General features: G+C 47.9%; 3 protein-coding genes across 3 annotated transcripts in view; 1 reads left to right on the top strand and 2 right to left on the bottom strand.

Annotated features, from left to right (window-relative positions):
* Positions 1-27885, bottom strand: part of wdr55 (WD repeat domain 55) — an 85680-nt gene that overhangs the window by 57626 nt on the left and 169 nt on the right. The window lies entirely within an intron of this gene.
* Positions 4400-12523, bottom strand: vmac (vimentin type intermediate filament associated coiled-coil protein). Its single transcript, XM_078198057.1, has 2 exons — positions 12217-12523; positions 4400-9054 (listed from the first exon to the last, which is right to left on the bottom strand). Exons 1-2 carry the CDS (start codon positions 12405-12407, stop codon positions 8676-8678), a joined length of 570 nt encoding a protein of 189 aa, XP_078054183.1. The 5' UTR covers positions 12408-12523; the 3' UTR covers positions 4400-8675.
* LOC144479413 (uncharacterized) lies at positions 12411-27881 on the top strand. The gene is made up of 2 exons (XM_078198056.1): positions 12411-12686; positions 26328-27881. Exon 2 carries the CDS (start codon positions 26429-26431, stop codon positions 27368-27370), a length of 942 nt encoding a protein of 313 aa, XP_078054182.1. The 5' UTR covers positions 12411-12686; positions 26328-26428; the 3' UTR covers positions 27371-27881.

Raw genomic sequence — 27885 nt, 5'->3', positions numbered from 1 at the left:
GGGGATGGGAACCAGAGTGCCAGAGCAGATAGTGGAGCAGGGGTAAAAAGACAGGTTAGTTCAAGCAAAATCACAAATGGAAGGATTGAGTGTGGTGGAAATAACCTTTTGAGGTGTGTCTATTTCAATGCCAGGAGTATTGTGGGGAAGGCAGATGAGCTGAAGGCATGGATAGACACATGGAAATATGACATTATAGCCATTAGTGAAACTTGGCTACAGGAGGGGCAGGACTGGCAGCTCAATGTTCCGGGGTTCCAATGTTTCAGGCGGGATAGAGGCAGAGGGATAAAAGGTGGGGGAAAATGTTACAGGATAGATTAGGGAGCTTGTCTACAGAGGCCCTATGGGTGGAGCTGAGAAACAGGAAAGGTATGACCACATTAATGGGCTTGTATTATAGACCACCCAATAGTCAGCGAGAATTGGAGGAGCAAATCAGCAGAGAGATAGCTGACAACTGCAAGAAACACAAATTTGTGATAGTAGGGGATTTTAATTTTCCACATATAGATTGGGACTCGCATACTGTTAAAGGTTTAGACGGGGTAGAGTTTGTAAAATGTGTTCAGGAAAACTTTCTACATCAGTATATAGAGGTGCCAACTAGAGAGGATGCGATATTGGATCTCCTATTGGGAAATGAGTTAGGGCAGGTGATGGATGTGAGTGTGAGGGAACACTTTGGATCCAGTGATCATAATGCCATTAGTTTCAACCTGATCATGGATAAGGATAGATCTGGTCCTCGGGTTGAAGTTCTGAACTGGAAAAAGGCCAAATTTGATGAAATGAGAAAGGATCTGGGAAGTGTGGATTGGCACAGGCTGTTCTCTGGTAAGGATGCAAATGAAAAGTGGGAGGCCTTCAAAGGAGAAATTTTGAGAGTGCAGAGTTTGTATGTTCCTGTCAGGATTAAAGGCAAAGTAAATAGGAATAAGGAACCTCGGTTCTCGAGGGAGATTGTAACACTGATTAAGAGGAAGAGAGAGTTGTATGAAATGTGCAGGCAGCAAGGAACAGATCAGATGCTCGAGGAGTACATCAAGAGGAGAGGCCGTACTTGATTTGGTATTGGGAAATGAACCTGGTCAGGAGTCAGATCTCTCAGTGGGAGAGCATTTTGGAGATAGTGATCATAACTCTATCTCCTTTACAATAGCATTGGCGAGAGATAGGATCAGACAAGTTAGAAAAGTGTTTAATTGGAGTAAGGGGAATTATGAGGCTATCAGGCAGGAAATTGGAGGCTTAAATTGGAAAGAGGTTTTCTCAGGGAAATGTACGGAAGAAATGTGGCAAATTTTCAGGGAATATTTGTCTGGAGTTCCGCATAGCAACGTTCCAATGAGACAGGGAAGTTATGGTAGGTTACAGGAACCGTGGTGTACAAAGGCTGGAATGAATCTAGTCAAGAAGAAAAGCTTACAAAAGGTTCAGGGAGCTAGGTAATGGTAGAGATCTTGAAGAGTATACGGCTAATAGGAAGGATCTTAAGAAGGAAATTACGAGGGCGGCATGGTAGCACAGTGGTTAGCACTGCTGCTTCACAGCTCCAGGGACCTGGGTTCGATTCCCGGCTTGGGTCACTGTCTGTGTGGAGTTTGCACATTCTCCTCGTTCCTGTGTGGGTTTCCTCCGGGTGCTCCGGTTTCCTCCCACGGTCCAAAGATGTGCGGGTTAGGTTGATTGGCTATGCTAAAAAATTGCCCTTAGTGTCCTGGGATGCATAGATTAGTGGGTAAAATATGTAGGATATGGGGGTAGGGCCTGGCTGGGATTGCGGTCGGTGCAGACTCGATGGGCCGAATGGCCTCTTTCTGTGCTGTAGGGTTTCTAAGATCTAAGATTCTAAGAGCCTCTGGCGATGATCTTTGCGTCATCAATGGAGACGGGAGAGGTTCCGGAGGATTGCGGATGTTGTTCCTTTATTCAAGAAAGGGAGTAGAGATAGCCCTGGAAATTATAGACCAGTGAGTGGTAAGTTGATGGAGAAGATCCTGAGAGGCAGGATTTATGAACATTTGGAGAGGTATAATATGATTAAGAATAGTCAGCATGGCTTTGTCAAAGGCAGATCATGCCTTACGAGCCTAACTGAATTTTTTGAGGATGTGACTAAACACATTGATGAAGGAAGAGCAGTAGATGTAGTATATATGGACTTCAGCAAGGCATTTGATAAGGTGCCCCATGCAAGGCTTATTGAGAAAGTGAGGGGGCATGGGATCCAAGGCGACATTACTTTGTGGATCCAGAACTGGCTTGCCCAGAGAAGGTAAAGAATCGTTATAGATGGGTCATATTCTGCATGGAGGTCGGTCACCAGTGGAGTGCCTCAGGGATCTGTTCTGGGACCCTTACTCTTTGTGATTTTTATAAATTACCTGGATGAGGAAGTGGAGGGATGGGTTGGTAGGTTTGCTGATGACACAAAGGTTGGAGGTGTTGTGGATAGTGTGGAGGGATGTCAGATGTTGCAGCAAGACATTGATAGGATGCAAGACTGGGCGGAGAAGTGGCAGATGGAGTTCAACCCAGATAAGTGTGAGGTGGTTCATTTTGGCAGGTCGATTAGGATGAAAGAATATAATATTAAGGGTAAGACGCTTTACAAGGATGTTGCCTGGGTTGGGGAGTATGCCTTATGAGGATAGGTTGAGTGAGCTCGGCCTTTTCTCCTTGGAGAGACGAAGGATGAGGGGTGACCTGATAGAGGTGTATAAGATGTTGAGAGGTATTGATCGAGTGGACAGTCAGAGGCTTTTTCCTAGGGCTGAAATGGTTGCCACAAGAGGACACAGGTTTAAGGTGCTGGGGAGTAGGTAGAGGAGATGTCTGGGGTAAGTTTTTCACTCAGAGGGTGGTGGGTGCGTGGAATGGGCTGCCAGCAACAGTGGTGGAGGCGGATTCGATAGGCTTTTAAGAGACTTTTAGGTAAGTACATGGAACTTAGGTTATAGGTAAGCCTAGTAATTGCTGAGGTAGTGACATATTTGGCAGAACTTTGTGGGCTGAAGGGCCTGTATTGTGCTGTAGTTTTTCTATGTTTCTATAACAATTCTGTGATCGCAGCAGTGGATGATGGAGTATTGATGAGAATAACAGAACTCCCTATCCTTCTTAATTTAGATCATGGGATGGATCCCAAGATCTAAATTAAGCCACCTGAACCACCGTAGATATCTCACTTCTAATATATTACTGGTCTGGTAATGTTTTTGACATTCTGCTCAAGGGTCAGTGATTTTGAACCCTCTACCTTCTGATTCAAATGCAACAACAGGCTCTGCCTTTACCTTATGCCCATCAGAGGGAGGCTTGAAATCATTAGAAAACCAGGAATGTGGGTCTTCAGTTACAGGAGAAACTGGAGGAGCTAGAGCTGTTCACCTGGGAGTATTCTGCGATCGAGAGATTTAATAGTGGTGTTCAAAATGGAGGGGTTTTGATAAAATATTTGCAGGGCTATGAGGAAGTATCTATGGGAGATGGTGGTCATGTGATTGGGCCAGCCGAAGTCTAGGCTAATGTTCTGAGGACATAGGTTCAAATCCCACCATGGCAGCTGGTGGAATTTAATTTAATAAATCTGGAACAAAAGCTATCAATTGTTTTTTTAAAAATCTGGTCCTTTAGGGAAGGAAATCTGCCATCCTTACCTGGTCTTGCCCACACATGACTCCACACCCACAGCAATGTCGTTGACAGTCCAAAAATGTGCTGGTTAGATGCATTGGCCATGCTAAATTGCCCCTTAGTGTCACGGGGATTAACAGGGTAAATATGTGGGGTAATGGGGATAGTGCCTGGGTGGAATTGTCATTGGTGCAGGCTCAATGGGCTGAATGGCTTTCTTCTGCACTGCAGGAATTGTATGATTCCATGACTCTTAACTGCCCTGTGAAATGGCCTAGCAAGCCACTCAAAGGGCAATTAGGGATGGTCAACAAATGCTGGCCTTTCCAGAGACACCCACATTCCAGGAAATAAATCAAAATATCAGGGGCCGTGGGACAGAGCTGGCATAGGCATTCGCTTCCTTCCACAGCTGTGACATTAATGTTGCTGTCTTACATCCTGACATTACAGGATAAGGTTCCTCAGTTTCTCACTCTATAGCAATGACAGACAGGCACCATCATGTTGGGATAGAACAGTTAGCTGCTTTTTGCTTCCATTTTCCTCACTCATTTGGGGAACTTTTCTTGGATGCAGGTTGAAAATCGAAAATTCACAGGATGTTTGGAGAAATTCCATTGTTGATCTTGGTACACAGGAGGCCAAATGAAGACTCAGGATCAGGCTCCAAAGTTCCAACTGTGAATCATTAGCCATGATCATTGCCTGAGGCAGCATCGAAAACTCACAGCACACAGATTAAACACAAACTACTTAAAAAGATATTGCACAGTTTTATAAAAGGCACCAATTTATCAGATTTGTGTCTACAAACAATGATCAAAAACTGCAAACATGTGAAATATTTGCCCTGAGCGAGTTGTGGTATTCACCCAGTAACTTTCAAACAAGGATCATACCACAGTTCCAAATCCCTCTAAACAAAGTATTATATTTCAAGGGAACATGGACAAGCTAGTACTGCACATATTCCTGCAATCTACGAGCAAACTCAAGGATACCTTCTCCTCAAAACCACGTATTATCATTTTCAATATGTACTTCAGAATGGTTTCCTGCCTGTCTAACTTTAGTGCAATGCTGCAGGCAGGTAATATGCAACGCAGATAACAAAGCTAAATTAGCAACATGAACATTAAATGGGAAAAGGGCAATGACATATTGTAACAAAGTCCCCAGAGTCAGATCTACCTCTCGCCCAACCTCTGGGTTCAAAGAACTTGCCAAATCAGTTCAAGCTTTACTTTGAAAGTTAGCTGTTGCTTAAACAAGATAGTCAACTGCCTTGTAACTTCCTTTCATCTATTTTGTAACAAACATCCAAAAACTAAGAGAACTGAAGAACCAAATTACTGAACAGGGTTCCAGCAGATTCACATTATAATGAATTCCAGCATTACACGGATATATGGAAAATTATGATGTTTTGGTTTTGTGGAAGTGATTTTTAGGAGTGATTACATGAATGTTAGTTTGTCTCGCGTGATTATATTGAGATTGATATATACAGTGACAACACAGAGAATTCTTGTGGATGTTTGAAAATAGCCACCATCCAAAAGATACACACAGAAGACAGAAAAGTGATTTACACAGAATAATGAATATATGAGAAGCAATTTACATTGAAAATAACAGATATCAGAGTGATTACAGAGAATAATGGATCTCAGAGTGGTTATAATGGATCTCAGAGTGATTACACAGAGTAATGGATATCAGAGGATGATTATACAGAATGAAGAACATTAGAGAACAAGTACATGCAGAATAATGGATATCAATGTGATTACATAGAATAATGGCTGTCAGAGAGTGATTACTTGTGTAATCATTCAATAGACAATAAATTAGCTCATGGAGCAGATATTAATAGGAGTAATTTATATACATTGCAGGGAATGATTACAAGTTTATCAAGAGCACAAGTGCAAAGAGTGACTGGTCATTGAACCCAGAGAATATATGGAGGACCTCTCCTCCCTTGCAAATGGAGATTCTAATAACTGGGGCACACCAAAAGTCTGCGCCTGATGTCAGCTTATTACCATGACATTATCAGGTGCAGTACTTTACCAGAAACCACATTCGAGACTGTGAGGTGTCTGGGCCCACATGCTGTTACTTTCATTTTTCCCTAGACCACTCCAGGCTCATACCAGCCCCTATCTCACTGTCGTGATTTAGGCTTTATAAGTTAATGAGACAGCAACTGTTTAAAATGGATAAAGAAACAAACTTCACTAGATTCCTGGCTTGGGCTGAATGCCAGGGCTGATACTCTACATTGCAAACACAGCACACTTTACTGCAACGTAGTTATTAACTTGTGCAACTCCCTTTAAGATATAGTCGTGCTCGTTTTCCATTTCTGTTCACAGATGAAGTGTTGGTGTAGTCAGATGAGGTTGCAGCTGGTAAAGATGAAGACATTTTCAGTCCATCACACACCAGATAAGGACTATGTGGGGCAGATTATGCTCTCTGCAAATCAATTGCATAGTTCTGTAACCACTGACAATCTAACTCTCATGATGTGGAGATGCCGGCGTTAGACTGGGGTGGGCACAGTAAGGAATCTCACAACACCAGGTTAAAGTCCAAGAGGTTTATTTGGAGTCATGAGCTTTCGGAGCACTGCTCCTTCATCAGGTGAGTGGAGAGGTAGGTTCACAAACACAGCATATATAGACAAAAACACAATTGCAAGAGAATGGTTGGAATGCAAGTCTTTACAGGTACAGACAGTGCGAGTGGAGAGAGGAATAATCACCGATTAGGTAATCCTACTAACCATCCTGGCTCGAGACAATTCACACCTATTTAACCTATTATCCCTCTTTCCACTCATGCTGTATATATCTGTAAAGATTTGATTACCTGAAAAGACTTGCATTCCAACCACTATCTTGCAGTTGTGTCTGTCTATATATGCCATGGTTGTGAAAGCTACCTCTCCACTCACCTGATGAAGGAGCAGCGCTATGGAAGCTCATGATTCCAAATAAACTTGTGGGACTTTAACCTGGTGTCTAACTCTCCAAACCTCTACTAACGATTTTCAATTTCACATCTACTTACAAGTTACTGAATGCATGTGCAGACAGACTTCTATTGTGCAATCCCAATGGAATAAAGTGCAAATCTTACTAGAGGAGAAATTAAATTCATATTTGCTCATTGTGACCAAAAACGCATTTTCTGCAGCCTACAGTAACAGTTGGAGCAAAAGGACCCGAGGTTCCAGGTGGAGGTCAGTTTGAAGTTTAGGATGACCAGGTTACTGTTGGGTACCTCCTGGGTGAACTAACTTGCTTTTCCATAACGCCTTTTACACCTCAGGATATCCCAAAGTGCTTTACAGTCAATTAAGTGCTTTTGAAGTTTGGTCACTGTTCTATTGTAGACTGAATATCAGCTCATCCACCACAGACTCAATCTCTCATTGCCATTTGCCATGTTCCCAGGCCAGACTCACCATACACACAGTCTGTAGCCTGCACGCTATGTGAGAGTCTATAGTGGCCAGTAAGAGAGTGATAAACACTAAAATCCAGGAAACAAACACAAAAACTACCAACAAATAAATCAATGGACAGTAATAATGCTGGACCACGCTCTGGGTTATAGCAGAATTTGAGCAGGGAACTATTGCAGGAACCTTCTCTGTAACAAAGTTTCTTCTCCCTGTTATTAATATACACAGGCATCACAACTCAATAGTCCAGCGGGTCGGTCTTGTTTCTCACTGATGAGATTTGATGGTTAAAGTAGAGCAAAGTGACTGTCCATAACTCAATGGCCAGGAATCTATTCCTCTGCTGATCCTCACAGGAACTTTGCTGGAAGTCCTGTTCACACAAACAACAATGCTAGCTGCACTTCCGGCAATGTGACAGTGGTGGAACAGCAGTGAGCAAATTCCTGGCCAATATCTCATGACATTCCAGGTTGCTATCATGAGCACCCGGTTAACTCTGAAGAAAAAACACAAGTTTAATTTCTTGAAGGTGGGCAGAGGATGGAACCTTACAGATCAGTTTGGTCAGGGATGCATTCCACTGCTCAAGGGGCAGCACAGAAACGTGATTCAGAAACGGTGAGGTATAGAACACTGAAAACGTCATTGGCTCAACACTGACCATAGTCCCAGAGTGAAGTTCCAAATCTCCACACTGATGGATATAGACGGTTGAAACAATTTCAGGCTAGGTAGTTTTGTATTGAGAATAAACAGAATCTCTGGACAAGAAAGTTAACAATTCAGGCAGCTCTGTAAGTGGGGATCTTCTCCATTTCCAATAATACTTACGCTGCTCATTATCCACAGAGTTCAAGGACATTATCCAATACGGACTGGATTTAAACTCTGATCCTGAAGACTAGCATTACTTCACAACATCGTTTATGAGCAGTTCCAGACTACCTTGTGATTCAAATAGAATTGGCTATCACAGTATTGTGACTTCCACCCTTGCAAACACTCAATGCACCTAGCTAAACTCCAAATGCTTTGGGAACAATCCCCACTTTTATTACTCTGGTGACATGATTATTTTCTATAGACTCCGAAAGTTGGGAGAAACCTAGAAAGGGAAGAGACTAGAGTTTCCTCTTTGTGCTCTACCTGCAAAAAGTTTATTACTTGGCTCCTCCTGACCTCTTCTCCCAGCCTTTCACACGAAAGCTTATTTAAAGCCAGTGATACCCCAACACTATTGTTCATAACTGCACCAAGAGATTGATAAACACTGTCACAGTCTGTTTCTTTACATTCAGAGAAATAACCCCTCAGCTCCAAGTTACAGTGAAAAGTCCCCCGAATCTTTGGAATGTAGTGTAAGTCCAGAAATGGGACCCCACACAATTTAGAGTGCTTCTGGTTTTCACTTCTTTTATCTAATGACACCGATGGAAGGTTTGATATTCACAGGTGTTGGTATGGTAACTTGCAGTACTGCACAAACAACAGGCACTTGTGGACTCTACCCAACATCTCTCAGCAGGAGAGGATCAGACCCCTGGATGTAGGTTTAAACTGTGGTCCCAAAGATTGCATCGTCTTGACCTGGCTCCTCCATATCATCCTCACTGACAGAGAAATTGCGGTCATTGGGGCAGGTGTTGATTAATCCGTTGATTCCCGAGAGAGAGTGGGCATGGTGGTCAGGGTAGTCAGGGTAGCCAGGGTGAGAGTCAAGGTTTGAGATGTGGATACTCTGCGAGCGTTCAGCCTCAGCCATGTAGGACAGCAGGTTATCGAGGAGGGGCCGGCTGCGAGTGATTTTATCCAGCAGTTGACTGCGGTGTCTGAGCTGGGCGATCACACTGTCCTTCTCCTTCATCACTGTCTGCAGCCTCTGCACTGTCCCTTCACAATCCTGCAGTTTCTCTTGCACATCCACCATCTCCCTGCAGCACATGGACAAAAGCAATGGAGACGGTTCAGTTCAGGTATAAATAATATGGGCAGCCAGTCCCCACCCCCCTCCCTCCCCCCCCCCCCTCCACTCCCCCTCTCCCCCCCTCCCTCCACTCCCCCTCTCCCCCCCTCCACTCCCCCACCCCACTCGCCCCCTCCACCTCCCCTCCACTCCCCCACCCCTCTCCCCCCTCCACTCCCCACCCCTCTTCCCCCCTCCCACTCCCCCACCCCTCTTCCCCCCTCACTCCCCCACCCCTCTTCCCCCCTCCACTCCCCCACCCCTCTTCCCCCTCCACTCCCCCACCCCTCTTCCCCCCTCCACTCCCCCACCCCTCTCCCCTCCCTCTCCCCCCCTCCCCTTCCCTCCCCCTCTCCCCCCCACCCCTCTCCCTCCCTCTCCACCCCTCCCCCTCTCCCCCCCACCCCTTCACCCCTCCCCCCCTCCCCCTCTCCCCCCCTCCACCCCTCCCCCTCTCCCCCCCTCCACCCCTCCCCCTCTCCCCCCCTCCACCCCTCCCCTCCCCCACCCCTCCTCCTCTCCCCCCTCCCCCGACCCCCCCTCCCCGACCCCCCCTCGACCCCCCTTTCCCTCCCCGATCCCCCTTTCCCTCCCCGACCCCCTCCCCGAACCCCCCCGCTCCCCTCCCCCGACCCCCCTCCCCTGACCCCCCTCCCCGACCCCCCCCTCCCCGATCCCCCCTCTCCGACCCCCCCCCTCCCCGACCCCCCCCCTCCCCGACCCCCCCCCTCCCCGACCCCCCCTCCCCGACCACCCCTCCCCTCCCCGACCCCCCCCTCCCCGACCCCCCCTCCCCGACCTCCCTCCCCGACCTCCCCCTCCCCGACCTCCCCACCCCCCCGACCCCCCCTCCCCCCCGACCCCCCCTCCCCCCGACCCCCCCTCCACTCCCCGACCCCCCCCCACTCCCCGACCCCCCCTCCCCCCCGACCCCCCCTCCCCCCCCGACCCCCCCGACCCCCTCCCCTCCCCCGACCCCCTCCGCTCCCCCCCTCCCCGACCCCCCCTCCCCTCCCCCCCCTCCGCCCCTCCCCGCCCCCCCCGACCCCTTCCCCTCCCCCCCCGCTCCCCTTCTCTAAAGGTTCTCCCCTACGTTCTAGATGACGGGACTGGGAGCATTCTGGCCAAGTTTGCCGATGATACAAAGATAGGTGGAGGGGCAGGTAGTATTGAGGAGGTGGGGAGGCTGCAGAAAGATTTAGACAGTTTAGGAGAGTGGTCCAAGAAGTGGCTGATGAAATTCAACGTGGGCAAGTGCGAGGTCGTACACTTTGGAAAAAAGAATAGAGGCATGGACTATTTTCTAAACGGTGACAAAATTCATAATGCTAAAGTGCAAAGGGACTTGGGAGTCCTAGTCCAGGATTCTCTAAAGGTAAACTTGCAGGTTGAGTCCGTAATTAAGAAAGCAAATGTAATGTTGTCATTTATCTCAAGAGGCTTGGAATACAAAAGCAGGGATGTACTTCTGAGGCTTTATAAAGCACTGTTAGGCCCCATTTGGAGTACTGTGAGCAATTTTGGGCCCCACACCTCAGGAAGGACATACTGGCACTGGAGCGGGTCCAGCGGAGATTCACACGGATGATCCCAGGAATGGTAGGCCTGACATACGATGAACGTCTGAGGATCGTGGGATTATATTCATTGGAGTTTAGGAGGTTGAGGGGAGATCTGATAGAAACTTACAAGATAATGAACGGCTTAGATAGGATGGACGTAGGGAAGTTGTTTCCATTAACAGGGGAGACTAGGACGCGGGGGCACAGCCTTAGAATAAAAGGGAGTCACTTTAGAACAGAGATGAGGAGAAATTTCTTCAGCCAGAGAGTGGTGGGTCTGTGGAATTCATTGCCACAGAGGGCTGTGGAGGCCGAGACGTTGAGCGTCTTCAAGACAGAAATTGATAAATTCTTGATTTCTCGAGGAATTAAGGGCTATGGGGAGAGAGCGGGTAAATGGAGTTGAAATCAACCATGATTGAATGGTGGAGTGGACTCGATGGGCCGAATGGCCTTACTTCCGCTCCTATGTCTTATGGTCTTATGGACCCCCTCCCCCCTGACCCCCTCCCCCCCGACCCCCCCCTCCCCGACCCCTCCCCTCCCCCCCGCCCCCTCGCCCCTCCCCCGCCGCCCCGACCCCTCCCCCCTCCCCCGCCGCCCCGACCCCTCCCCCCTCCCCCCGACCCCTCCCCCCTCCCCTCGCCCCAACCCCCCTCCCCGACCCCCCCTCCCCCGCCCCCCTCCCCGACCCCCCTCCCCCGCCCCCCCCTCCCCGACCCCCCTCCCCGCCCCCTCCCCGCCCCCCTCCCCCTCCCCCCGCCCCCCTCCCCGACCCCCCTCCCCGCCCCCCTCCCCGACCCCCCTCCCCGCCCCCCCTCCCCAACCCCCGCCCCCCCTCCCCGCCCCCCCTCCCCCCTCCCCGCCTCCCCGCCCCCCCTCCCCCCTCCCCGCCCCGACCCCCCTCGCTCCCCCCTCCCCGACCCCCTCCCCCCTCCCCGACCCCCTCCCCCCTCCCCGACCCCCTCCCCCCCTCCCCGACCCCCTCCCCCCCCGACCCGACCCCCTCCCCGACCCCCGCCCCCCGCTCCGACCCCCGCCCCCCTCCCCGACCCCCTCCCCGACCCCCTCCCCGACCCCCTCCCCGACCCCCTCCCCGCTCCCCGACCCCCGCCCCCCGCTCCCCGCCCCCGCCCCCCCCCCGCCCCCCGCCCCCCGCCGCCCCCCGCCCCCCGCCGCCCCCCGCCCCCCGCCGCCCCCCGCCCCCCGCCGCCCCCCGCCCCCCGCTCCCCGCCGCCCCCCGCTCCCGCCCCCCGCCGCCCCCCGCTCCCCCGCCGCCCCCCGCTCCCCGCCCCCCCGCCGCCCCCCGCCCCCCGCCCCCCCCCGCTCCCCGCCCCCCGCCCCCCCCCGCTCCCCGCCCCCCGCCCCCCCCCGCTCCCCGCCCCCCGCCCCCCGCTCCCCGCCCCCCGCCCCCCGCCCCCCGCTCCCCGCCCCCCGCCCCCCGCTCCCCGCCCCCGCTCCCCGCTCCCCGCCCCGACCCCCGCTCCCCGCTCCCCACCCCCGCTCCCCGCTCCCCGCTCCCCACCCCCGCTCCCCGCTCCCCGCTCCCCGCCCCGACCCCCGCTGACCGCTCCTTGCGCAGGGTGAGCTCCCGGATGGCGGCCTGCAGCTCCCGGTCTTTGCCCATCAGCCGCTCGGCCTGTTCCCGCACCGTCCGCTCGGCCGCCTCCAGCCTCCGCTCCAGCTCCGTCACCCGGCGGTGCACAGCTGCCAGGTGAGCGTTCGCCTCTTTGATCTGCACCGGGCTCAGCACAGACATCCTGCGCCACCGAGCCCGCGCTCGCCGCTCTCACAGGCCAAGGTTCCGGTACCCGACCCCGAGGCTCAAAACAGCATCGGCCTCACCGCCACTGCGCATGCGCCCACCAGCCCAGTGCCCGGCCTTGCGCGCGAGCGCTCAACGGCCCCCTGCCGGCTGCAACACTGCGCACGCGCCGATGCTCTCGCGGTGACCCGGCTGGGTGGGCACCTGTTGCCCAGGTGAGGAGTGAGGCTTGCCTCCTTCCAACATGGACTTACAGCTACTGTGGTATCAAAGGTAATGCAGATTCTTTACAGCAAAATAAACTGAGCAATGTTAACTGAGAGCAACATAAACAGTGAGAAGTTAAGGATTTGCTGTAGACCCTCAAATCAGAGGTGGTCATTCAACCACAGGAGGTAATGTCTATGCTGGCCCTCTCCAAGAGAAATTTGGCCACTCCAGACCTTTCCCTGTAGACTGACATGTTATTTTATCTTCAGCTGCTTTGCCAATTCCCTTTTAAAAAGCAAATTGTATCTGCTTCCACTACACCCTCAGGGAGCACATTCCAGAATAGCCTTATTTGCTGTTAATGTACTCACAAAACTGGAGATCCTCATGCCGGGAACTCTTCCTCTTAATCTCATCCTCTTAAGTTATTCCTGCACTCTCTCTCAAGCCTTCAAACCCTTCTTAAAATGTGCTGTCCCAGAACTGGATATAACCTTGAGTTGAGATTGAACTAAGAGGTTTTCCAGCATTCTTTGTGTCTTTTTAACCACTTTCTCAACCTGCCCTGTCACCCCCAGGTCTTTCTGTTCCAGCGCATGCTTTACAATCAAAACCTTTATTTTCATATTGCCTCTCCTTGTCTTTTCTGCCAAAGCATCACTTCATGCTTTTCTGCATCAAATTGCATCTGTCCCAAGTTGGTCTATTCAACCAGCCTGTCTTTTTTCTTTTGAATTCAAATACAACCTTTCTCACAGTTGACAATACTCCCATCTGCAAATTCTGAAATTGTACAAGCTTTTTTATATGCATTTGTGGAACACGGATCTCGCTGGCTGATGAGCATTTATTGCCCATCTCTTGTTCAGAGGGCATTTGAGAGTCAATCACATTGCTGTGGCTCTGGAGCCACAAGTAGGCCAGACCAGGTAAGGACAGCAGAGCTCCTCCCCTGAAGGACATTAGTGAACCAGATGGGGTTTTTCCAACATTGGCAATCAGCAGATTCTTAATTTTAGATATTTTTTATTGAATCTAAATTCCCCAATCTGCCGTGGCAGGATTCAAACCTGGGTCCCCAGAACATTCGCTGAGTTTCTGGATTAATAGTCTAGTGATAATACCACTAGGCCATCATCTCCCCTAAGGGGGAGGTCTAGGTCATTAATATATCTCAAAAAAGTTGTGGTCCTAATACAGATTCCTGCATATCTTCCTCCAGTCCAAACAAACAACTTTTCATCAGTACTCAATTTCTGTCTTTTAACCAATTTTGTATTCATGCTTCTTTGCTGATAAAAAAGCCACGAGACAGGGAATCTGGTCCAGATAACTTCAAACAAAGGAAAACCTTTGCCGGTCCTAATTTCCCATAATGGCTGAAGCATTAGCAGTCCGAACAATGGGTTTGACAAAGAGGGTGGCAGTTAGTTAACCTGACACCAGTGTCTCCAAAAACAAAACAAATCTTGACTCCATTTAAACCTCAAGATTCCAGTCATCCCGTGTCCGACATTGAGGTATGTCATATGACCTCCCCCGAGCTGTACTGTGATATTGTCTGTTGGAACTGAATTCCAGCAGTTAATGTCGGAAGTCGAATGTGAACAGAACTCCAGGCAATAGCCTGTGTCATCTACCATCAAGCCAGTGGTGGCAGAAAGAACCTGAACCCTCAAACCTGCCAACTCTAGAACCTTGGAACTCATGCCCCCAGGCTAACGCACTCTATGTGCCTTACCCTGTAGTGCAAGTCTTGCTCTCAAAATACAGAGCAATATACAATCAGCCTACCTCCCCATGGAAGGAACATTCCTGATTCAGTACTCTGGACACAGGTATATTTTATTGTGGTTGTATCCTGACCCCTCTTCTCTTTTTATCCCCCATTTATTGTGTACGTTGCAAAACCCTCCTCTCATGCACGTGTATGTAAAAATAAACCAACCCTTTTCTTTTCATTGAACTTTGAGTTTGCAAATGCAAGGCTTGGGGAAAACATGCCGCCACTTATAAAGGGGGGGAAAAAAAAATCAGAATTTAAAAAAACCTCTGTTTACTGATAGATAGAGAGTGGGAAAATCAGGGCAATTTAATTTGATTGCCTGACCTCCCCACCCCCCCCCCCCCCCCCCAATTAAAATGACACAGTATCACAGTTTGGTATGGCTCCTGCTCTGCCCAAGACCGCAAGAAACTACAAAGAGTTGTGAATGTACCCAGTGTATCACACAAACCAGCCTCCCATCCATTGACTCTGTCTACACTTGCCCCTTCCCCGGAAAAGCAGCCAGCATAATTAAGGACTCCACGAACCCTGGACATACTCTCTTCCACCTTCTTCTGTCAGAAAAAAGATACAAAAGTCTGAGGTCATATGCTGGGACCTTTGCTGTTTGTTATATATAGGAGGAAAATGTAACTGGTTTGATTAGTAAGTTTGTGGATAACACAAAGGTTGGTGAAATTGCAGATAGCGATGAGGACCGTTGGAGGATACAGCAGGATATAGATTGGTTGGAGACTTGGGCGGAGAGATGGCAGATGGAGTTTAATCCGGACAAATATGAGGTAATGCATTTTGGAAGGTCTTATACGATGGGAAATATACAGTAAATGGCAGGACCCTTAAATGTATTGATAGGCAGAGGGATCTGGGTGTACAGGTCCGCAGGTCACTGAAAGTGGCAATGCAGGTGGTGAAGGCAGCCAAGAATGCATAATGCATGCTTGCCTTCATCGGCCAGGGCATTGAGTTTAAAAATTGGCAAGTCATGTTGCAGCTTTATAGAACCTTAGTTAGACCGCACTTGTTCAATTCTGGTCGCCACACTACCAGAAGGATGTGGAGGCTTTGGAGAGGGTACAGAAAAGATTTACCAGGATGTTTCCTGGTATGGAGGGCATTAGCTATGAGGAGAGGTTGGAGAAACTTGGTTTGTTCTCACTGGAACGACGGAGGTTGAGGGGCGACCTGATAGAGCCAGAATATCAGACCAGACCAAAGGACCAGACTACGCAGAGGACTACGGAGACCAACACGTGGATAAAGGCCAATATCTGCCTGGGTACTTGCCAGTCATGCAAAAGTTAAGTTAAGGTCTAGTATTGGACTTGAACTTTAGTATTTCTGTGAGAAAACTTATTGTTGATTGGGTGGGTGATCATTAATTGTGTGTGTAAATAAATATTGTTGTACTAACAAGAAGTCTACTCGCAATCTTTGTCCACCGTATAAGGGTTAAAACAGACTGTGTGGCAGGCACAACAAATTGGCGACTCAAATGGGACATCGACAAGAAGTAACTTTGTTGCTCCAATATCGAATCCCACAGAACCTAATATTCCTGGAGATTTAGCATGAGTCCGAATTAAGACGGCAAATGCCCCACGTGATGGCCAGGATTTCAAGTAAATCGAAGGGAGTAGAAGGTCTGTATTGAACGATTATTTAAAACTCAGACCCAACAGGTGCAAACTCCTTACTGGTCAAATTACTGCTTTTGGGAAATTGTTATTGTGCATGCATTGTTTCTAACAAGGACGATAGGGTAAACGCCATAGGTTTACATTAGAATCCAGAGGGATTAGGACCAGAACATAGCCCAAAGCCGTATCCACAGTCCAATCAACTCCCTACCCTTTGTCGTCAAAAATATGGCAGGAAACAACGCAGAGACAGTGAAATGTCCCATTTGGGAAACAAAAATCAGGGAATGTATTAAGGAGAAAGGGTGGCCCCTATGGGCAGAATCTTGTGCCAATACTGAGACGGGACCGGGTTCCCTAGGACAGAAGTATTGGTACAATCTGAGGAAAGTTCAGGGAAAACGGGCAGGCAAATGTGAGAAAGTGACTGGAACAGACAAGGAATTAAACACAGTTCATAAGGAACTGGAGGAATCGAAGCAGGCGCAGGAGGAAAAGGAGGAGGAGATTAAGAAACGAAAGGAACAGCAGCAGGAGAGGATAGAACAAATAAGAGCCAAAAAGGACAGAGAGGTAGATGAATTAAAGAGAACCAACCAGGTAAATTTATTACATCTGGGCAATTTTCAGACCCAGTATGAGAGAGCCTACCTGGCCAAAGGTGAAGCCCGAGCGGGCAGTAGCACGATTGGAAGCTAAGTGCACCGATCTGCAGGCGGCAATAAAAGCGCTACATCAAGCCAGTAAAGAACAGAGACAGGCAACCGCTGACCACTCCAAATGCCAGCGAGAAATTTCACGGCTGGAATCCCTATTATCGGTTCAAAACGGATTTATGTGTACCTTCGGGTCAGTAGAGGCAGAGGAGATAGAGGAGGCAGATTGGGGAGAGTTAAAGGAGAATGCTCAACTTTACGTTACGCAAACTGAGGATTGGGGTCCACCACCATCTTTCCCAGGGGAAGTCATACCCACCGCGCCCCCAGATTCACCTCCAGTACCAATGCACCCAGTGACGACTGAACGTCGGGTAGGAGAGTCTCAGGGCCCAGCTGTTACATACACGACCCCGTTTACGATGGCACAATTGGCTGAAATGGCAAATAAAATCACAACCTTTGAGCCATTGGCAGACCCACACAGTTTCTTTGAGGGTGTTAGGCAGCAAAAGATAATGCATGGGCTGGACGAAAGGGAAGAGGTGAAACTGATAGTCATGTGCTTAAGCAAGTCTGTATGATCTGCCCTGCCAACCCCTCAAAATGTTGGGGAAGGAGCCTTAAGCGAGATCAAGGAAGCGATATTGATTACAGTAGGATTTAATAAAGGGGATCCTGTAGATAGGTTAAATAAATGTAGACGGAGGAAAGGGGAACACCCGACTGCCTTTGCCGGTCGTTTATGGATTCACTTTACGAGAGAATATGGGGAATTAGATCGAGCTAGATTAAATGAAGCCGATTCATCCAAATGGGCTAGGACATTAGTGCCGCACACCACGGAGGAAGGCAAAAAAGCCTGCGCTAATTTTGACCCCGCAGAGACCACACACAATGAAGCATGGGTTCTCCGACGCTTAGCTCGAGTCTGGGAACAGGAAGTTCAGGGAGCCCCAACGTCACGGTCAGAAAGGGAAGCGAGAATGCTTCCGATGAGAGTTAGCCAGGGTCCAGTATGGAGAAATGAGGGTAGAGGGGGTCCCCAACACCAGAAAGATACAGCTCCACCTTACGCAGCAGCCCCTGGGAGAGATAGATGTTCAAGGAAATCACCTCCTGAATGGAGAAAGACTTAGTGGAAGGGAGATGTTGTTGTGGTGGTGAAATAGGAAGCAGTGAGGGAGAACCAGGAATTAAGTTCTGGTTGAGGCTGTTTTCATCCTAAGATCCAGTTAAACAGAACCTGAGCCATATGAAAATTACTAAAAGGACAAACAGTTTTGTATGTATGGCTGAAAGCGTGGTGTGAGAGATTCATGGGGCACTAGCACCAGTACTGGAAAAAGCAGATGCTCCTTTATGCTTGACTCCACTAAAAACACTACTTTCTGCACCCTCTCCTTTCCTTCTCCCCTATGTACTCTATGAACGGTATGTTTTGTCTGTATAAGTGCACAAGATACAGGAGTTGGGATGTCTATTGAATACAGGAGTTGGGATGTCTTGTTAAAGTTGTACAAGACATTGGTAAGGCCACACTTGAAATACTGTGTACAGTACTGGTCACCCTATTATAGAAAGGATATTATTAAACTAGAAAGAGTGCAGAAAAGATTTATTAGGATGCTACCGGGACTTGATGGTTTGAGTTATAAGGATAGACTGGGACTTTTTTCTCTGGAGCGTAGGCGGCTGAGGGCTGATCTTATAGAGGTCTATAAAATAATGAGGGGCATAGATCAGCTAGATAGTCAATATCTTTTCCCAACGGTAGGGGAGTCTAAAACTAGAGGGCATAGGTTTAAAGTGAGAGGGGAGAGATACAAAATTGTCCAGAGGGGCAGTTTTTTCACGCAGAGGGTGGTGAGTGTCTGAAACAGGCTGCCAGAGGTAGTAGTAGAGGCGGGTACAATTTTGTCTTTTAAAAAGCATTTAGACAGTTACATGGGTAAGATGGGTATAGAGGGATATGGGCCAAATGCAGACAATTGGGACGAGCTTGGGGATTTAAAAAAAAAAGTGTGGCATGGACAAGTTGGGCCGAAGGGCATGTTTCCATGCTGTAAACCTCTCTGACTCTATACAGTACCCATACATACATATCCCATACATGTGATAATAAATCAAATCAAACTTGGAGCAGAAAGGGTGCAAACTAATATAACAGAGGGTGGCATTCCTGTGGCATGCCACTTGTTACATCCTGACAACCAGAAAAAAAAATATGTTAGCTCTGTTTCCTGTGAACCATGCCAATGTTACCCCCTACACCCTGAGCTTTTATTTTCTGCAATAACATTTGATATGGCGCCTTATCAAATGCTTTTTGGAAATCTAAGTGCAGCACATCGACAGGTTCCCCTTTATCCACAACAGTGGTTAGCACTGCTGTCCCACAGTGCCATGGACCTGGGTTCAATTCTGGCCCCGAGTCACTGTCCATGTGGAGTTTGCACGTTCTCCCCGTGTCTGCGTGGGGTTCCTCCAGGTGCTCCGGTTTCCTCCCACACTCTCAAGAAGTGCAAGTTAGGTTGGTCATGCTAAATTGTTCTCGAGTGTCAGAGGGATTAGCAGGATAAATATGTGGGATTACGGGGATAAGAGCTGGGTGGGATTGTTGTCAGTGCAGGCTCAATGGGCCGAATGGACTCCTTCTGCACTGTAGGGATTCTATTTGTGACTCCCTCAAAGAACTCTAAATTTTGGTTAAGCATGATTTCCCTTTCACAAAACCACGATGGCTCTGCCTGACTGCCTTTAATTTTTCCAAGTGCCCTGCTATAATATCTTTAATTATGGCTTCTAACACTTTCCTATGATAGATGTTGGGTTAACTAGCCTGAATTTTACTGCTTTCTGTCTCCCTCCCTTTTTGAATAAAGAAGTTACATTTGTTATCTTCCAGTCTAATGGAACCTTCTCTGAATCCAGAGAATTTTGGAAAATTAAAACTAATGCATCAATTATTTCCTTAGCCATTTCTTTCAAAACTTTAGGGTGAAGTCCATCCGGGCCCAGGGATTTGTCAGTCTGCAGACACAACAAGTTGCTCAATAACACTTCTCTGGTGATTGTAATTTTCATGAGTTCCTCCCCCCCCCCCCCTTCCATTTCCTGATTTACAGCTATTTCTGGGATGCTACTCATGTCCTCGATAGTGAAGACTGATGCAAAATACCTGTTCAATTTATCTGCCACAGCCTTGCTTTCCATTATCAATTCCCCAGATGCACTTCCTCTTTTCACTTGTTGAGGGGTGGGGGGAATGGAGGGAAATTGAGGAAGGGGGCAAATGAAGGGCCTAAAGGGGCAGTGAAGCAGATCAAGTGGGATAATGGGGAAGGGGGCATAGGAGCAGGAATGAGGGGTAATGGGAGGTGTGGGTGGCAGAATGAACGGAGGGAAGAATTGGGGAGGTGAGGGGAGTGGGGAAGTGAAGGGAGGTGAAAAAGGGCGATTTGGGTGGGGAAATATGAGGGTGAATTGGTTAAGGAGGAGGAATTGGGTGGGGAGGGAGGAATGGAGGGGGGCTGCCCATGTTGTTTGTTCTGGTTTGAATTTGAATAAAAGGTTGGTAGTTAACTGTTCTCTACTGCATTGTCCATGGCAATGCTTCTACCAATCAGAGTCCACTTGCCAACCAATCACACTCTCTACTCATGCAATATGAATTGTTGTTTCCCTATTGTTAGTATTTCTTGTGAGATGTATTGATGCATGCAAGACAAAACTTTGATGGCATGTTTCTTTTTTCTGTGATATTGATTAATGTCTCTGCCATGTGCTCAATCATAATTTCTCCTGTCTCTGCTACTAAGGGACCAGCATTTACTTTTACTACTATTTTTTCTTTTACATATTTGTAGACATCCTTGAAATCTTTTTTTACATTTATATTCCTTGTTAGTTTACATTCGTATTCTTTTTTAAATCAACTTTTTGCTGGTCCCCCTTCCTCCAAACCCTTAGACTTACTGCTCTTCTTTGCAACAGTATTAACCTTTTCCTCTAATCTGCTATCATCATATCCTTAATAAGCCACATTTGGATCTTTTCCACTGACTTTAAAATAAAATGTATTTTTGTTGAAGGTTTTTGGATTGTTTCTTTGACTGTTTACCATTGTTTATTTACTGCCATACCTTTCAGTCTATTTACCTAATTAACCGTAGTTAGTTCTCCTCTCATACCTATGTAATTGGCTTTAAGTTTGAAGATTCTTGTTTGTGATGGAGTTTGTCATTTTCAAACTTAATTCAGAATTCAATTATGATCACTATTTCCTGGTCAATCTTTTACAATGACATTACTAATTAACCCTGCCTCACTGCACAAGACTAGATCTAAAATAGCTTTATCCCAAGTTGGTTCCATAATGTATTGTTCCAGGAAACTATGAGGAAAGCATTTTACAAACTCATCTTCTGGACCATTCTTGCCAATTTGATTGTCTCAATCTGTATGAAGATTAAAGTCCTCCACAACTATTACATTGCTTTTGTTCCAAGCTCCAATAATTGATTGTTTAATGCTCTACTGTTAGGGGTCCTATAAACTACTCCCAGTAGCATTTTCTGACCCTTGCTATTCTTAATATCCACCCATGCTAATGCTTCTTGCTGATTTTCTGAGCCAAGATCCTTTCTCACTCATTCTATTATCAGGTCCGCCTGTTCTCCTTTTCCACTTAGCCTGTCTTTTTGAAATATTGTGTGCGCTGGAATATTTATTTCCCAACCTTGGTCACCTTGTAACCATATCTTTGAAATAGTGATTAGATCTAAACCCTTTATTTGTGCCACTAGTTCACCTATTTTATTGCAATGCTCTAAGCATTCAGATAAAGTGACTAAGTTTACTACTTTATTCCCTGCAGGGAGACCTGGAACAGTTTGTAGTTTTTTTTTTAAAAAAGGCACTGACCTCCGAGGTTCTACCTCATTCTTCCGGTGGAGCGGGCAGAGAGGGGAGTGATTTTTGGAGGGCAGAACTGAAAGATAAGATAAGCTGAATTTGTTTTTACTTCCTTTGTTCGGAGTTTTTTTTCCTGAGCAACAGGAAACAGGAAACCAGAAATAGGTCGCAGGGAGACCTGGGACGGTTTTTTGCCAAATAAATTTGAACGGGGAGGTAACCCAAGACTCTACATGTATAGAGTCTCCCACCCTTCCCCCTCCTCTAACCTAAAAAAAAAACTCGGTGTGAGAGCAGGTGAGCTTTTTTTTCTTTTTCTTTTGCATAGAATCATAGAAACCCTACAGTGCAGAAAGAGGCTATTTGGCCCATCGAGTCTGCACCGACCACAATCCCACCCAGGCCCTACCCCCATATCCCTACATATTTACCCACTAATCCCTCTAACCTACACATCTCAGGACACTAAGGGCAATTTTTAGCATGGCCAATCAACCTAACCCGCACATCTTTGGACTGTGGGAGGAAACCGGAGCACCCGGAGGAAACCCACACAGACACGAAGAGAATGTGCAAACTCCACACAGACAGTGATCCAAGCCGTGAATCGAGCCCAGGTCCCTGGAGCTGTGAAGCAGCAGTGCTAACCACTGCTACCATGCCGCCCTGTTCCTCCTGTGGGATGTTTGAGGTGAGGGACACCATTAGTGTCCCAGCTGAGTACACCTGTAGGAAGTGCACCCAATTCCAGCTCCTTGAAGACCGTGTTAGGGATCTGGAGCTGGAACTGGATGAACTCAGGATCATTCGGGAGGCAGAGACAGTTATAGATAAAAGCTACAGGGAGGTTCATACTCCTAGGAATGAGGATACTTGGGTGACTGTTAGAAGGGAGAAGAAGCAGTCAGTGCAGCGATTCCCTGTGGCCGTTTCTCTGTATAACAAATATACCGTTTTGGATACTGTTGGGGAGGACGACTTACCAGGGGTAAGCCATGGGGTACAGGTCTCTGGCACAGAGTCTGTCCCTGTTGCTCAGAAGGGAAACGGGGGGAGGAGTAGAGCATTAGTCATTGAGGACTCTATAGTTAGGGGGATAGATAGGAGATTCTGTGGGAGTGAGAGAGACTCGCGGTTGGTGTGTTGCCTCCCAGGTGCCAGAGTCCGTGATGTCTCAGATCGTGTTTTCGAGATCCTTAAAGGGGAAGGGGACCAGCCCCGAGTTGTGGTCCACATAGGCACCAATGACATAGGTAGGAAAAGAGATGGGGATGTAAGGCAGAAATTCAGGGAGTTAGGGTGGAAGCTTAGAGCTAGAACAAATAGAGTTGTTATCTCTGGTTTGTTACCCGTGCCACGTGCTAGCGACGAGAGGAATAGGGAGAGAGAGCAGTTGAACACGTGGCTACAGGAATGGTGCAGGAGGGAAGGATTCAGATACCTGGATAATTGGGGCTCATTCTGGGGTAGGTGGGACCTCTACAAACGGGATGGTCTTCACCTGGACCAGAGGGGTACCAATATTCTGGGGGGGAAATGTGCGAATGCTCTTCGGGAGGGTTTAAACTAATTCGGCAGGGGAATGGGAACCTGAATTGTTGCTCCAGTGTACAGGAGGATGTGAGTGGTGAGGTCATGAATAAGGCTTCAAGGTCGCAGGAGTGTACCGGCAGGCAGGAAGGTGTTTTGAAGTGTGTCTACTTCAACGCCAGAAGCATCCGGAATTAGGTGGGTGAACTTGCAGCATGGGTTGGTACCTGGGACTTCGATGTTGTGGCCATTTCGGAGACATGGGTAGAGCAGGGACAGGAATGATTGTTGCAGGTTCCGGGGTTTAGATGTTTCAGTAAAATCAGGGAAGGTGGTAAAAGAGGGGGAGGTGTGGCATTGTTAGTCAAGGACAGTATTACGGTGGCAGAAAGGACGTTTGATGAGGACTCGTCTACTGAGGTAGTATGGGCTGAGGTTAGAAACAGGAAAGGAGAGGTCACCCTGTTGGGAGTTTTCTATAGGTCTCCGAAAAGTTCCAGAGATGTAGAGGAAAGGATTGCAAAGATGATTCTGGATAGGAGCGAAAGTAACAGGGTAGTTGTTATGGGGGACCTTAACTTTACAAATATTGACTGGAAACGCTATAGTTCGAGTACTTTAGATGGGTCAGTTTTTGTCCAATGTGTGCAAGAGGGTTTCCTAAGAGGCGAGGCCACATTGGATTTGGTACTGGGTAATGAACCAGTGTTAGATTTGGAGGTAGGTGAGCACTTTGGTGATAGTGACCACAATTCGGTTACGTTTACTTTAGCGATGGAAAGGGATAGGTATATACCGCAGGGCAAGAGTTATAGCTGGGGGAAAGGAAATTATGATGCGATTAGGCGTGATTTAGGATGCATAGGTTGGGGAAGAAATCTGCAGGGGATGGGCACAATTGAAATGTGGAGCTTGTTCAAGGAACAGCTACTGCGTGTTCTTGATAAGTATGTACCTGTCAGGCAGGGAGGAAGTGGTCGAGCGAGGGAACCGTGGTTTACTAAAGAAGTTGAATCTCTTATGAAGAGGAAGAAGGAGACTTATGTAAAGATGAGACATGAAGGCTCAGTTAGGGCGCTTGAGAGTTACAAGTTAGCCAGGAAGGACCTGAAGAGAGAGCTAAGAAGAGCTAGGAGGGGACATGAGAAGTCTTTGGCAGGTAGGATCAAGGAAAACTCTAAAGCTTTCTGTAGGTATGTCAGGAATAAAAGAATGACCAGGGTAAGATTAGGGCCAGTCAAGGACAGTAGTGAGAAGTTGTGCATGGAGTCCGAAGAGATAGGAGAGGCGCTAAATGAATATTTTTTGTCAGTATTCACAGAGGAAAAAGACAATGTTGTCGAGGAGAATACTGAGATACAGGCTATTGGACTGTACGGGATTGAGGTTCATAAGGAGGAGGTGTTAGCAATTCTGGAAAGTGTGAAAATAGATAAGTCCCCTGGGCCGGATGGGATTTATCCTAGGATTCTCTGGGAAGCTAGGGAGGCGATTGCAGAGCCTTTGGCTTTGATCTTTATGTCGTCATTGTCTATAGGAATAGTTCTAGAAGACTGGAGGATAGCAAATATTGTCCCCTTGTTCAAGAAGGGGAGTAGAGACAACGCTGGTAATTATAGACCAGTGAGCCTTACTTCTGTTGTGGGCAAAGTTTTGGAAAGGATTATAAGAGATAAGATTTATAATCATCCAGAAAGGAACAATTTGATTCGGGATAGTCAGCACGGTTTTGTGAAGGGTAGGTCGTGCCTCACAAACCTTATTGAGTTCTTCGAGAAGGTGACCAAAGAGGTGGATGAGGGTAAAGCAGTTGATGTGGTGTATATGGATTTCAGTAAAGCGTTTGATAAGGTTCCCCATGGTAGGCTATTGCAGAAAATACGGAGGCATGGGATTGAGGGTGATTTTGTGGTTTGGATCAGAAATTGGCTAGCTGTAAGAAGACAGGGTGATGGTTGATGGGAAATGTTCATCCTGGAGTTCAGTTACTAGTGGTGTACCACAAGGATCTGTTTTGGGGCCACTGCTGTTTGTCATTTTTATAAATGACCTGGATGAGGGCGTAGAAGGCTGGGTTAGTAAATTTGCGGATGACACTAAAGTTGGTGGAGTTGTAGACAGTGCGGAAAGATGTTGCAGGTTACAGAGGGACATAGATAAGCTGCAGAACTGGGCTGAGAGGTGGCAAATGGAGTTTAATGTGGAAAAGTGTGAGGTGATTCACTTTGGAAGGAGTAACAAGAATACAGAGTACTGGGCTAATGGTAAGATACTTGGTAGTGTGAATGAGCAGAGAGATCTCAGTGTCCATGTGCATAGATCCCTGAAAGTTGGCACCCAGGTTGATAGGGTTGTTAAGACTGCGTACAGTGTGTTAGCTTTTATTGGTAGAGGGATTGAGTTTCGGAGCCATGATGTCATGTTGCAGCTGTACAAAACTCTGGTGCGGCCGCACTTGGAGTATTGCGTACAGTTCTGGTCGCCGCATTATAGGAAGGATGTGGAAGCATTGGAAAGGGTGCAGAGGAGATTTACCCGGATGTTGCTGGTATGGTGGGAAGGTCTTTTGAGGAAAGGCTGAGTGACTTGAGGCTGTTTTCGTTAGAGAGAAGAAGGTTAAGAGATGACTTAATAGAGGCATACAAGATGATTAGATAGGGTGGACAGTGAGAGCCTTTTTCCTCGGATGGTGATGGCTAGCACGAGGGGACATAGCTTTAAATTGAGGGGTGATAGATATAGGACTGATGTTAGAGGTAGGTTCTTTACTCAGAGAGTAATAAGGGCGTGGAATGCCCTGCCTGCAACAGTAGTGGACTCGTCAACATTAAGGGCATTTAAATGGTCATTGGATAAACATATGGATGATATTGGAATAGTGTAGGTTAGATGGGCTTTAGATTGGTTTCACAGGTCGGCGCAACATCGAGGGCCGAAGGGCCTGTACTGCGCTGTTATGTTCTATGTTCTACTGTCTGATGCACTATTACTGTTAAACTCTGTCTTTTTCTGTGCAACTCAGCTTGTCTTTACCCACATTGGTATACTTTCATATTGCCTCAAACTTTTATTGTTGGTTTTCTAACTTCCCCTTCACCTGAACCCTCCTCTCCCTCTGTTAGTTTAAAGCCATTTTTCCCTAACCTGACCATATTTGCTGGTGCCCTCCTAGGTGTCGACTCTGTCCTTTCCAGTCACAATCTGGTTTCCATTATCTGCATTGCAAGCCAATTTTCAGTCAGAGTCGTAGAGATATACAGCACAGGAACAGCCATGGGGACCAAATTCGCACCTCAATATGCCAACTTCTTCATGCACAAGTTCGAACAAGACTTCTTCACTGCACAGGACCTTCAACCGATGCTATACACTAGATACATCGATGACATTTTCTTCCTTTGGACTCATGGTGAACAATCACTGAAACAACTATATGATGACATCAACAAGTTCCATCCCACCATCAGACTCACCATGGACTACTGTCCGGAATCGGTTGCATTCTTGGACACACGCATCTCCATTAAGGACGGTCACCTCAGCACCTCACTGTACCGCAAGCCCACGGATAACCTCACAATGCTCCACTTCTCCAGCTTCCACCCTAAACACGTTAAAGAAGCCATCCCCTACAGACAAGCCCTCCGTATACACAGGATCTGCTCGGATGAGGAGGATCGCAACAGACACCTCCAGACGCTGAAAGATGCCCTCATAAGAACAGGATATGGTGCTCGACTCATCGATCGACAGTTCCGACGCGCCACAGCGAAAAACTGCACTGACCTCCTCAGAAGACAAACGGTGGACAGAGTACCCTTCGTCGTCCAGTACTTCCCCGGAGCAGAGAAGCTACAGCATCTCCTCCGGAGCCTTCAACATGTCATTGATGAAGACGAATATCTCGCCAAGGCCATCCCCACACCCCCACTTCTTGCCTTCAAACAGCCGTACAACCTCAAACAGACCATTGTCCGCAGCAAACTACCCAGCCTTCAGGAGAACAGTGACCATGACACCACACAACCCTGCCACAGCAACTTCTGCAAGACGTGCCTGATCATCGACACGGATGCCATCATCTCACGTGAGAACACCATCCACCAGGTACACGGTACATACACTTGCAACTTGGCCAACGTTGTCTACCTGATACGTTGCAGGAAAGGATGTCCGGAGGCATGGTACATTGGGGAAACCATGCAGATGCTATGACAACGGATGAATGAACACCGCTCGACAATCACCAGGCAAGACTGTTCTCTTCCCGTTGGGGAGCACTTCAGCGGTCACGGGCATTCAGCCTCTGATCTTCGGGTAAGCGTTCTCCAAGGCGGCCTTCACGACACACGACACCGCAGGGTCGCTGAGCAGAAACTGATAGCCAAGTTCTGCAAACATGAGGACGGCCTCAACCGGGATCTTGGGTTCATGTCACACTATCTGAAACCCGCACAACTTGCCTGGACTTGCAAAATCTCACTAGCTGTCCTGTCTGGAGACAATACACATCTCTTTAACCTGTGCTTAATGCTCCCTCCACTCACATTGCCTGTACCTTTAAGACTTGATTAGCTGTATTAGCATTGATTAGCATTCCAATCATTATTCTGTCAATTGAGTTTGTGTCTCTGTATGCCCTGTTTGTGAGCACATTTCCCACTCCACCTGACGAAGGAGCAGCGCTCCGAAAGCTAGTGGCTTTTGCTACCAAATAAACCTGTTGGACT

The sequence above is a fragment of the Mustelus asterias genome, chromosome 26 (assembly GCF_964213995.1).
Source record: "Mustelus asterias chromosome 26, sMusAst1.hap1.1, whole genome shotgun sequence".
Taxonomy (NCBI): Eukaryota; Metazoa; Chordata; class Chondrichthyes; order Carcharhiniformes; family Triakidae; genus Mustelus; species Mustelus asterias.
This window is presented reverse-complemented; position numbering and strand designations above follow the sequence as displayed.

Coding starts and splice junctions, on each gene's coding strand:
- vmac (XM_078198057.1), bottom strand. CDS start 12,407: ATGTCTGTGCTGAGCCCGGTGCAGATCAAAGAGGCGAACGCTCACCTG. Junction 9,055..12,216: donor CTCACCCTGCGCAAGGAGCG/GTCAGCGGGGGT, acceptor CATGTGCTGCAG/GGAGATGGTGGATGTGCAAG.
- LOC144479413 (XM_078198056.1), top strand. CDS start 26,429: ATGGGGACCAAATTCGCACCTCAATATGCCAACTTCTTCATGCACAAG.